Consider the following 13,177-nt stretch of genomic DNA (forward strand, 5'->3'; position numbering starts at 1 on the left):
AGACCATGTAATTAAGCATACTTAAGTGCATATGCCTCATTCATCATTTTTATGTATAAACATTGGGATTCCTATTGCTTTTAATAGTCTGTATTCTCTAGAGAAGAAAGAACAACTCTCAACTGCTTCTAGATTATAGTTCTAATTTTTTTTCTTTTCTCAAAGCCTATAATTATATCTCTCAATTAATATTTTTGAATTGGAAAAATCTTAATTATCTTTTGCACCTTGTACTATTTGCTAAGTTATATCTGTTTCTCTGAAGACAGATTTCCAAAATGACTGCAGCTCTTCTTTGTTCTTATTGAAAGGAGCCTTGCTACCAAGAAGTAAAAGATCTTTCTTTTTTTTTTTTTCCTCTCTCTCTACCTTTGAAGTAACTAGTTTTAGTTTCTCTTGAACAAAGTGGCTAACTGATAATTCCTTTTCTCCCACATGATGTCTGACACTGTCCATCTCCTGTAGCCTGTCCTCCATTATTTTAGTGTGCTTCCTTCTCTTGTCTGGATTTCTGCATTGCCCTAGGAAGTCTGCCAGTATGTGTTGATGAAGGACGGGACAGGAAAGGTAAGAGAGATAAACACTGTCCTATGAGAGAAATACTAAGAGTAGTTTACTTGTTCCAGTCTGTCCTGCTTTATTTGGCCTAGAATTAAGCAACTGTCTTCCAAAAATGAATGTTCCAAGAGGGTTCTTTCACATATATATATAAATGTATATATAAAAAATATATATAATATGCAAATTATTCCAGATAATTCAAGACTTAATTTGATTTTTATACGTTATTTAGAAATAAAAAGAAAGACAAGATTGCACTTTAAAATAGAAAGAGGGTCCTGCACAATAAGCCCCAAATAACAGTCACTCTCATTAGATTATTGAAGTCTACTCTAGACATAGTAGCTATTTATTATAAAGTGAATTGGGTAACTTTGGTGTAGTGCAGCCTATTTTAACTGGATTACATATTTATTAACATTAGGCTAATTTATAAAACTAGGCTTAATATCTTTCCCTTAACACTGGAGTGGTCTCCGGAAGTGAAATTCCAGGTGTGTAAGCTATTCCTTTAGGCTCACAATTTTAGGGGTTGGTATTTACCCTAAAGGATGATGCTGTGTAGTTTGATTAGAAATTCAGAGAATGAGTGATTGAAGAGCTAATGTTTATCTTTACCAATAAGCTACTGCAGAATCCCTTTTGAGGGGATTTCCTGAGAAATTTACTTACATGAATAAAGTTAAAAATTTTTAATTCCATTTAAGATTCTGTTTTGTTCCAACCAAGCTAAGATAAACCAGTTAAATGCAAAGCATTTTTATGTCTGATTTTATAGCAGCTGGTTTCTTTTTTATGCAAATGAACAAATTTTTATTAATACTGAGAGGCAATTTTATTATATCAGAAGGAAAAAAACCTTTGGAGTCAGACCTAAGGTACAATTATGGTTAAGCTACATATATAACTCAACTTCAAATACTAAAGAATTATATCTAATTGAGTCAAGATAATTAAAATATACTATACACACAAGAATTCAGGGAAATCAGAAAGCAGAGTGAGCATGTTGGGAGTTACCAGGGAAAACTACAAAAGAGACTGGCCTGAAAGGAATGATAGAGTTTGGGTTAGAAGACTGTGAGTCAGATGCATGTTAGCAAAAATGCATGTGGCTTGTGCAGGGCGCAAAAAGAAGATGGATCTATTTTGTGCTGAGAATCTGTGCTTGGATCGACAAAGTGGGACCAGATCCTGGAAAAATTATATTCTGGGTCTTAGCCCATTATTAAGTGGGGGGAGATGATGAAGATTCTGTAATAGGAGACCAACATAACAAATAACAAATCCAATAATTTAGAAAGCTTCAAGTCTTAGTTGTATGCAGGCTACATTTTAGATTCCCCAAATTCCTCTAACTTAGCTTAAAAAAAAAAAAGACCCCAAATAAAGATGATAGCGATAGAGTTAAATATTTGGGAATAAATCAGAGATTTGAAGGCAGAGTCCATCATCCAGGATTTGTTATGATGGATTGAATATAGGAGATGATGTTCAGGGAAATACAAAAAGCAATTAGTGGACTGAGAAATAGAACTAAAGAAATTATATGAAAAAACAGCCCAGAGGGACAGGCAGAAAGGGAGTTTAAGGGACATGGAGAATAGAGACAGTGTTCTAACTGAAACACTAGAAGAAGAGGAAAGAGTACGGCACAGAAGCAGTGTTTAAAGAAGCCAAGCAAATTCCCAGCAGGATTTTTTTTTTAATCCATACATTGCAGACATACCTCCTAGCCAAAGATCTTAAAAGTAGTTGGAAATAAAGACACTGTCTTCAAAGAAATCAACAGCTGATTTTTCAATAGCAACAGAAGAAGCCAGGGACTGTGGAAAGATACCTAAAGTGTTCTGAAAGAAAATAACTGTCAACCTACAATTCCATATCCAACACAAAAATATTTTTTCAAGAAAGAAGGCAAAATTAAGATATTTCCAGATAACAAAAAAGAGAATTGCCATTACTGGACCCTTTCTAGAAGTCCTTCTCTAAAAGAAGTTCTAAAATACCTACAATTTGGCATGCAAAGGAAAATGAGAATGATAAAAATACAAAGTGACTAAGTTAAAATATACACAGATTGTATAAAACAGTAAGAATGTATTATTGAGTTAAAAAATACATAGCAAAAATAGCATATACCTTGGGAAGGGATTCTAAAGAAATTGAAGTATATTGAATATTAGGCCTTTTTAAATGTAAAAACCTATATCTCAGAGGTAGTTTGGAATGCCAGAAAAGATGACTAGAGATCATGCCCACAGTCAGCCATGAATTAACCCTTGAACCTTGAGAGTGAAAGAAAACTCTATGAAAGTGTAGAAAAAAGTAGAGAACTGGTTTTGAAAATTGCTTTTTTAGGGAACTGAAAGAGAAGGAGCCATAAACTGATCTGACGTTTCAGTAGGAGGACCTACCTGTGTCAGTGAGAACGTTGTATTGAAATATTCCAAGAAAAAGAAATTCCTATCACTGAAAGTGTTCGAGCAAAGACTTAACTGAATGAACACATTGTGGGGGGATTTCTGCTGTGGACAGGAGATTTGGCTAATACTCCCACCTCTGCAGTTCTTGTTCTAATATCTAAGAAAGATTACTTCCTTCAGTATTCGAGACTGCTTCTTTCAGAATCACAGCCATTTGATTAGAGCTACCAGAATCAACCAGTGGCTTGAAAACTCTCACAGACATGTTCAAGTGTAATGGGCAATCTCACGTCTAGGTTCGCCATGCATTTTCACAGGCTTGGTCCTTGGCCCACCTTGAAGTATTGATCGTGCCACATGGGTTCATGGATGTGTGATGCTAGACTAGGGATAATTTCAAAATCTTTAACAACTGGAATGACATAGGCACCAACCATCAGAACAGATGCTAGATGTAAACTGGAGCCATTCTACTTTAGCCATACTAGGGCAGATTGGCTAATTAGAACTAAAGTAAAAACTTAACATGTTTTCCACGAGGTGTGAGACATCTAGTGTAATTCTTTTTGCATAGTCTTTTTCTACAAGCTGACTGAAAACATTTTCTTCTAGCCGCCAAAATGATGGTTAAAAGCAAAAATTGGCTGTTGATAGTTATTTTCTTGAATGTCACAATAAACATTAAGATGATATGAGGCTGGCGTATTTTCAGAGACTTGGCAATGTCTGTAACATGATGAGACAAACTTTAGTTTCAGGTTTATAAATCCACTTCATGCCTTTATATCAGACCCTACCTGCTATTTTCTTAACATAATGGCCATAAATATAAGTACCTTTCCATTTGCTGAATGAGCCACTGAAATACAGTGCTGCAATTTGTGATCAGACTTTCATATTTTTACTTGTTTGTTCTTCTTTCACAGATCTTTCTCTATGCTTTTCTTTAAATCCTTTTGAGAAATTCAATTTTCACTTCTCTTTCTTTCCTATCTTTCTTCAGTCTTGTTATTTCATTAAGGAAGGTGGGTAAGTCAGTAGGAGATATTTCTGTGAGGTTTGCTTTTTTTTTTTTTTTAATTTAATCTTAAGATATCTAAGTTTTAAACTAAATGGTTGCTAAACAAAACCAAAATAATGTCCTGTGCTGGGGCTGTGATTCTGTGAGAATGCTAAGATAAAATTAAGACTGAGGATATTAAAAAGAGGCTCTTAAGAACCACAGAAACAAAGCTGGTCAGCCTTATGAGTTCCAGGCTCAGTCTGTCAGCACTGTCCTATCAACACACAGCTAAATGCGTAAGAGAAGAGTGCAGGTATGTGTTAAATTTTATTTTTTGAATATTCATATGTTCAGAATTCAAAAAGGTATACAATAAAGTCTCTTTCCTACTTAAAGTCACCAGAGATATTTTATGAACATAAAATTAAATATGTATATATAGTCCTTTTCCACCCCCCTGTAACACAAATGGTAGCCTGCCATTCACTTTGTTGTACTCCCAGATCCCAGTGTTTGGTGCATATTTATGTATGTCTATATGGGGTATACAGTGTATCCTCAGGAAATGTCAAAATAAAATATTCTGCTTTTAAAATTTCTATGTTTTAATTTTATCTTGTTCCCTTTCCTCTCAAATTAACCTTGATTCTAGATTCACTACCAGAAGCATAAAGGAAAAGGAATGAAAAAATAGTCCTAAAAATTTAGAGGTAGGAGGGCAGGGATGTCAGTACCAGCAGGATTCTCTGAATAGCTAGAGAGGCCTTTTTTGCCTCAGTGTATGATTGGATCTATGCTGCGGTTGTTCCAAGAATAGAGTGGACCATCGTGTGTGGTAGATGACAACCTCAGCTGTGGGAGATTTTAGCCAAAAGAATTATGTGGAACTTTGCCCTCGCAAAGCCTTCAGGACCTAAATGTAGAGCTTCTTTTAGTTAATACAAAGGGAACTCCGAGAATTGTCAGCATGTAGAAAGTAGAAGACTGAATGGGAGGCTTTGTAAATGGTAAAACACTGTACATGTATGCTGTATCAGACTCGAGTAGAGCCGTTACCTGCAGCTGATGAGCTCCAAAAAGAGCGAAACCTGTTAGGTCCTGCAGTACTGGCTATGATAGTATGAACCCTTGATTATGTTGCATTTGTATGTTGTTTTGTTTTGTCATATTTTGTACTGGAGAAGGAAATAACTCCTATTTAGTCTCCTTGTGCTAGTATATTTCCTCTCTAGTTCATTCTTCTCAGAAGTCACCTGAATGAAATCATCCCAAGAGGGAAATCTGATCAAATCTGATTAGATTGTGACCTGGTCTAATCTAGATGGCCAGGTTTTTCTCCCTAGGCAATCTCATCTACTCCCATAGCTTTAATTGCCCCAATATGATGGATAACAACTCCAGAATCTTCTTTGCTAACCTCTCTTTCTGAGCTCCTAAATCGCTACTGGATATGTGTACTTTTGATGTTGAAGTGACATTTCAAATCAGCCAAACTGACTGTTACCTTCCCTACCTCCCCTTCCCTCCACCCTACTGCTACACAACATCACACATATACACATCCCCAAACAAAAACTTAACCATTTTTCTTATATTTCTTGCTTGGCTGTTCCAGTACAGTCCTCCCAGATAGATACATAAAGGTATTGTCTACTTTTTCCTCTTTCTTACCACCTCCAACAAAAAATATGGCTATCAGGCCAAAGATCTGCCTCTGAAATAAACCTTAAATTGGTCTCCTTTCCAGATCCTCAGTTACTGCCTAACTCAGCCCTTTATACCACTTTTGGGGACTACTTCAAAAGCTGCCCGCCTAGATTTCCTATCTCTAATTTCTCTTCTTATTTACTGCCTCCACTTCTCCTGGAGTGACTTCTTTAAAGACCAGGTGTGTTCACATCCCTCCCTCCCTCCCTCAGACTCTTCAGTGGCTTACGTGTAGGACATGGTTCGTGTTCCTCAGCCTGGTGTTCTACAGCTTTTCTCCATCTAGCCCCTGACTCTTCCCTCCTTTACACTTGAGCAGCTTGCTGCTTGTGGCTTCCCAGACTGACCATGTGTTTTGTTAGTTGTAGTTGTCCCACCTGTTTGTTTTTCATGAGTTCCCTCTCCCTGAATCCATCCTAGCATCCCCATCCAGCTAGGGAGAACTGGTTGTTAAATATTCAGGAATTTTGCAAGCCAGTTTTTAACTTGAAAGCAGCCATGATGGGGGTATTTATACCACAAATATCAGCAAATATTACAAATCAGAACTCTTCACCCCCACCCTTGTTAAACCCCACCCTACCCTAGCACCACAACCTCTATCCAAATTCTGGTTTAGATGGTTCCTCTTTAAAATCTTTCCTGCTAGCCCTCTTCCTCCACACACAGAAAAATTGGTTGCTACTTATGAACACTTCACATGCTTTATAATAGCATTTATCCCCTTGTAGTGCAATGCTTTGTTTACACATTACTTTTTAATACTGAACTCTTGAGTTCCTGGGGACAGGGTTCATGTCTCAGTTGCCTTTGCATCTGTCGTTCATTCAACATTCATTAAGTTGATATACTTAATTTGTATCAGGCACTGTTCTCAGGGTACAAAGATGGAAGGATTTAGCTACTATAAGAAGCTCATAGTCTAGTCCATGGGAAGAGAGAAATTCAAATAGTCCATTACAATTCAGTGAGACAAATACATTGTTAGAGGTCTATACGAGACACATTGCAGCCTGGAGTAATGGGGAAATCTTCACAGAGCAGGTAAGACTTAAAGGGTGAATAAACATTTGTTGCGTGTAAATAGGTGCTACAGTTAGTATTTTTACAGGTAGAATTTTTTTATAGAGAAATTTTCCACTCTGGACAGCTGAATTACACAAGGTTCTTTGTTTCAAAGTAAATGGCAGTTTAATGTGAAAACCCTGTGTATGTCTATGAATTAGGCATTCTTTAAATAGAGAATGCACTGAATACTGTATCTGTAATCACAATAATGTTGTGTAGTAAACCATCCCCAAACTCCATAGCCTAAAACAGTAACAGTTTTTGACTTCTCACGAATCTGTGGATCAGCTAGGCAGTTCCAGTCTGGACAGGCTTAGCTGCTTCTGGCTGGGCTCACTTGGGCATCTGTAATTAGCTGGCAGGTCTGCCGGGGCCTGGCTGGCGTAGGATGCCCTTGGCTAAGTCAGCGCAGTTCTCTTTGTGTCTCTCCCAGCCCTCTAGCAGGCTAGCTCAGGCAGGTTCCCATGTTGGGGGGCCCAAGAGAGGAAGTGGAAACATGCAAGTATATGTGCAGTCCTCTGTTTACTTCAAGCTTGTTACCCTCCGCTCGACTAAAGCAGATCACATAACTTATGTAGAGAGTTGGTGTGAGAGAAATAGATACAGGAAAATGTGAAAAATCAGGGCCATTGCTGCAGTCAGTCTGCCACAAACACATACTCTGTGTAAGCTCTGTTCTGGGCCTTGCATTACTTTACAGGTGTTATTTGCCAGTGAATTTGCTTCCAGCTTGTTGGATGCTCTGTGGTGATAATGAGCAAACTTCACTGAGCAGTCTAGACCTGTTAATCGTATTTCAGTTTAGGGGGTTCATTTTTATCCAACTATTGAAATGATGTTTATTACTTGGGAGGCTGAAGAAACTGAAGAATCACTTGATTAGTGATATCCATGTCATATTAAACTCCTTTACATATTCTAGTCACTTAGACTTTTTTTTTTTTTACTAAAATGTCATGGTGTCCACAACAAGGAGAAAACATCTTGTAGAGGTTTTAAAACATGTCTGTTTTTAAAGGTCAATTACTTAATCTCCTGACTTAGCATTTGATAAGCTAGATTTTTTCATATGAAATGCAAAACTTCAAACTGGGAGAAACCTCAGTCCATCTGTGAAAAGCAAACAGCTTTTATTTATTGAAGTCTTAGGAACAAAGCAGCCCCTTTACTTTTAACTAGTAACCTTGGGGGTAGGAAACATTAAATAACAGTTCATAAAATGTGCTCTTTTGGGTCTTTGTCCAGAAGTGACTAAAACATCCAAGATTCAAATCTGGTTTTGTTTGTTGTTTATAAGATTCATATGATCCATGTTTGTTTTGTTTTCAGCATCTTCATCTTTGGTGAGAATGGGAAAGAGAGCTAAAGGGGCCAGTAGTAGAAGGGCAGGGGACAGAAAAGTTTGAGACAAATGGAGAAATGTTAGAAGAGGTCACTGAAGTAGAAAAGAGGGTGGTTGGGTCAGAAAGTAAATCTGCAGAGCCAACTTCTGAACAAGAGTTTGGAGCAGCAGAGTGTACCTCCCAGATGGGCCCATATGGCTCTTCCCCCTAAAAAGAAGGCCATTGTGGCATAAAGGATCACATAGTGTTCCCTTGACTTTGATTGCACTCTGTCTCTTAGTTTTCCTGCCAGGTTTGCCCACAGGTTACCTGCTCCCAACACTCAGTGGAAGGGCTTGTTGCAGTTCTCAAAAACCATTCAGAGTAGGGCAGGGAACTGATTAATGAAAGCAGCTGCCCAAGGAAAGTTTTTTTTTTTTAAGGGAAATAATAATAACCTCAAGAAAATGATTTTTTCCATAATTTAAGATGCTGGTTTTAAAAATAGACTGTTAAAATAGATTACTGTATGGACATAAATTCAGCGTTGCATTGCCTACATTCAGAATAATAATCCCAAGTATTCTCACAGGGCAGTGTCATGGAGAGGACTGGCAGGGCAGGCTGGGTTCTAGCCCCCGTTCAGTCGTTTGCTTACTGTGTGCATCTGCCTCTCCAGCTGTATAGTGAAAGCTTTGGAGCTTGAAGATCTCTTGGGACACTGTCAACTCTAGTACTCTCACTTGTTATTTGGGTCTCTGAGGTTGTAGTAGGTCTTTACCTTGGTTACACTAATTCTGGTCTATTCTAGAATAAGGTGAGTGGGGTGAGGGAGCTATTACACGGGTGTAGTATTGATGGCAGAAGGTCAAAAGAGGCTCCATATAAACCCAACTGAATGTAAACCCTCAGTTACCACCTGCTTTTGCCACTAGATGGCGATCAGACATTTGAAAGACTTAAGAACTGATTTTTATCTAAAACCACAAGATTGACTGTCCTAAGAATTGGAGAAACTATAAGCCAGTGTTGTCTGTTACTCATTATGTGTATGTCTTAAGTCCTGTCAAACTAATCAGCAGTAGTTTAAGCAGTGAAAAGGTAGAGTTACCTAAGATTAAGACATACACATAATGAGTGACAACACTGGCTTATTCATACAGTAAAATAATATTTAGTGCAAAAAAAATGCAGTACTGCTTCACACAGCTACATAGATGGGTCCTTAAAGCTAGGTTTTAAATGTCAGCAAAGGACCAGTAAAGCTAGTCCTTTAATAAGTCCAGATCACATAGCCAGCTTGGAAGCTGGCTACAATTAAAAGCCAAAATCATCTCTTCATCAGTAAAGGTACCCTTGATTTGTATTTGCTTTTTATTTATGTCCATATTACTGATTTTAAGAATTCATTTTCTTCCAAGCATGAGTGATACTAATCATAGTTAACAAGTCGTTTTTATCAAAATGGCTTTCTACAAGGAATTTTTTGTCTTGTTTTGCTTCTTTTTTTTTCCTTACAATGACTTTAACACAGTGTGATAGTTTCTGAACAGTGACCTAAGAGATCTAGAAAAATTAATTCTAGTCTCAGGTTCTGCTTTTGACTTGCTCTGTGACCTGGGTCAGTCTCTCCCCTGCTGAGAAAAATAGTTTCTTTATCTGTAAAATGGTAGAGGGGTTCCCCAACTCTGGCCCCAGGATGGTTACTTAAGAATCATCTTTGAAGCCTTATTTAAAATTTAGATTTCTGTGCTTCATTCCCAGATTCTGAGTCTGTGGTCTAGGTAGGGCCTAGGAAGCTCAGGTAATTCTAGTGCATGGCCGTGTTTGAGAACAATTAGAGATGATCTCTAAGGTCCTTTCCACTCTAAAATGCAGTGATTATATGAAACATTTCCCTAAGTGTCCTTTATTATATTATTTTCTGAAAACTTTTTTATATACTGCAAGAAATGATTGAGATAACTACATTGTAAGTTCCCCCACCTGTGCACATTGGTACAGCTTTTCATAAACTTAGTTTGCTGTAATGTCAGTTTGTGGCTTGGGTGTTAATCTTGATCCCCAATATGTGTTAGAAGATGGTTTCTCTTTTCACCAGGATACTATATCATAATTTCTTTGTTTTCAATGTTGGATTTAGAGAAGAATTAAGTAGTTTGATATCCTGATTTAAGATATCTGATATAACTATAAAGTGGAAGAAATTTAGAAATTCTGTGTTTGTTAATTTCTGTTTATTTGTTTTTCTTTAATTTACAGAATGCTCTTTTCAGTTGCATTAGCAGAAATGAAAGTAAGTATACTGTTGACCGTTATACAAGCAATCCAAAGAGCAAGATACAGTTTATAGAATATCTGACATTACAGCTTAGGCTGTTACTAAGCCATCTGAATGAATGTGCACAGCAGGATTCTGATAGACTCTCTTCTCTGATAGACTCTTTCCTGGGGAGTGTTGGAGCCATTCATGAATTCTAACAGTTCCCACGTCCTAATTGCAGTTTACAAAGCAGGTATGAGTGCTGCATGTGCTATAGGAAGATTATCCCCCCTTGGATAAACAGGATCACTTTCAGAAGTTGACCATGTAATATGATGTAGCACTTGCTGAGGGCTGCCCCTCAGTTCATTCAGCAGGCATTCATTGATGACTTGGTCTATGCAGGGCAGGTGCACATCTGTGGGAGATACAACCTGTACACAAAGAACTCTGGGACATAGTGGATATGGGTTAATGTTACTGATAAGGTGCTGGGAGAGTTCAGAGGAAGGAGGGGTGCTTAGCATCCTGCAGGGGAGCTTAGAGGTGACTTCATGGAGTTGGTAGCTTAGCTGAGAGCTGGGCCTTGAAGGATGTACACAATCTGAACAGTAGACATTGGAGAAAGGGCATTCCTGGTGAAGGGAATAGTGAGAGCCGTTAGAGATGAGAAGCAAAGAGTTCTTTAGGTTAGCTTGGCAGTGGGGTGTATTAAAGTGTAAGAAACATTCACTGTCTGCACTTTATCTTCTACCCTTTCTAATTGGGATTTAGTTCAAGATTTCCCGAATAGTCTTTGGCACGTTATCTTAGGTCCTCTCACACTGTGAGGAAGCCAGCCAAATGGGGAATGAGAATCTAGGCATCCTTGTCTTACTCTGTCCCCAGCATCCCTTACCCCCAGACCCAGTTTATCCTTATTGAGGTTAACAGTGATAAATGTAGTCATTAATGATTGTTCTTTGTGATGAAAATGAACAATTCAGCAATGATCACATCACAGTAAGTTTGGTAGTAATTTCAAGTCAAAAACTTAGGTGGAACAAAAGGTATAAAACAGTTTCCTTGTCCAGGAAACAGGCCTGTCCTGCTGTCAGTTTAATCCTAGTTTAGTTCATTTGTATGATTTTATCGTTACTATTTCTGAAAGTCACCTGAACTCCCTGCTTATTCCCTGATCTGGTGCAATTCACCAGAAACCTGATTCTGGTTCCTCCATAACCATTCCTAATAGTTATCAGAGATTTCCTACCTCCTTTTTTCTTAACCTTTTCCTGCCATACCTCTACCTTTTGGCTCCCTTCAGCCTCCCACAGACCCCTTAGCCTTTCCTGGGAGAGTCTCTTGCTCTTCTCATTATAAATTCCACATCTGCACTCCCAACCACCCATCCAGCTCTTACCAGATACCCTAAACGGTCCCTCTTGACTTTTAAAAATGCATAAATCCAGCATCATACTTATTTCAAAAGGGGGTTTTACTTTTCAGTATTGAAACAGGTCATATCAGTTGTGAGGTGAGGACTATTTCAATTTAGGCACCGTCTTGGAGATTTTCAAACAGTATAGAACTTGAGGGATTTTGTTTTAAGATAGACAGTTATATAAGTTGTAAATTTATGAAATGATCGTGAGATGTCTTAGTTTTTTCTGGTCCTATTTTATAAATGTGTGGTATTTGGGGTTTTGTTTTATTTTGATTGGTTTGATTTATTTTGCTTTGCTTTGCTTTGTTTATGAATCTCCACAAATCTAACATGGAAAGAAGCTGTTCCAGTGGTTCTCAGCATGGGTGCCAATAGCATTTTGGGAGACAGTTCTGAATGTGTGAGACTGTACTGTATGTCGCAGAGCATTTAACAGCCCTGACCCTCATGCACTAAATATTAGCAGTTGTTCTCAAGTCATAATGAAAACCAGAACCACTTCCACATGCATCCATATTCTCTGAGGGCTGATGAATAATGACTTTCTTAGACCAGAGAGCACCTGAATGTCCCCGTGGCTATGCTCACAGTAGTGCTGATTTTAAGAACTTGTGTTCTATGCCATGATTTTATTTCTCAAACTTAAAAAGTTACATATTGTTCCATTATTATTATGAAGACTTAATGTTAGCAAATAGCTGATTTCATTTCATTGTCATGTCCTTTTTTTCCCCCTAGTGGGCTCAGTTTGTTGCAGTTATGCAGGCCATCATACAAACTGCCGAGAATACTGTCAAGCCATTTTTCGAACAGACTCTTCTCCTGGTCCCTCTCAGATCAAAGCAGTGGAAAATTATTGTGCTTCTATTAGTCCACAGTTAATACACTGTGTGAACAATTATACCCAGTCTTATCCAATGAGGAACCCAACAGACAGTAAGTAAAAGGGACATATTCCTCTCATTTCAATCTTTGGTAAAGTAATTTGTAAAAAGGAAATAATTTCTTGAAAATATCTATAGTCTGGGTCATTTAGGAAACACCAGACTTCCTTTGGTCTTTAGATTTGGCAGATTGAACATTACTGTCACAGCTAAAAGATGCCGAAAAAGAAAGATTTGTCAAGGGTATGAGGAAACAATTATTCTCTATTCTGAAGTGGGAGAATTCATTGGTATGGATATTTGGGGGAGGAAGTTGGGTTATGACCATGAGAATTTCAAATAATCATACCTTTTAATCTAGCAATTCCATTTCTCAGAATTTGTCCTTCAAGAAAACTCACAAATTTGCAAAAATACATCTATGCATATAGGATATTTGCTACAACATTGCTGGTAATAGAGAAAAATTAGAAATAATCCAAACATCCATCAATATAGTATTCATTAAAATTGATTA

General features: G+C 37.7%; 1 protein-coding gene across 3 annotated transcripts in view; it reads left to right on the forward strand.

Annotated features, from left to right (window-relative positions):
- RECK (reversion inducing cysteine rich protein with kazal motifs) overlaps positions 1 to 13,177 on the forward strand; it is a 66,569-nt gene that overhangs the window by 21,493 nt on the left and 31,899 nt on the right. For all 3 annotated transcript variants that reach the window (XM_032477976.1, XM_032477978.1, XM_032477977.1), the window contains 2 exons: positions 10,350 to 10,383; positions 12,515 to 12,712. In XM_032477976.1, the coding sequence (XP_032333867.1) occupies positions 10,350 to 10,383; positions 12,515 to 12,712 (232 nt within the window). The remainder of the gene's footprint in view (positions 1 to 10,349; positions 10,384 to 12,514; positions 12,713 to 13,177) is intronic.

Source organism: Camelus ferus, chromosome 4, assembly GCF_009834535.1.
Source record: "Camelus ferus isolate YT-003-E chromosome 4, BCGSAC_Cfer_1.0, whole genome shotgun sequence".
Taxonomy (NCBI): Eukaryota; Metazoa; Chordata; class Mammalia; order Artiodactyla; family Camelidae; genus Camelus; species Camelus ferus.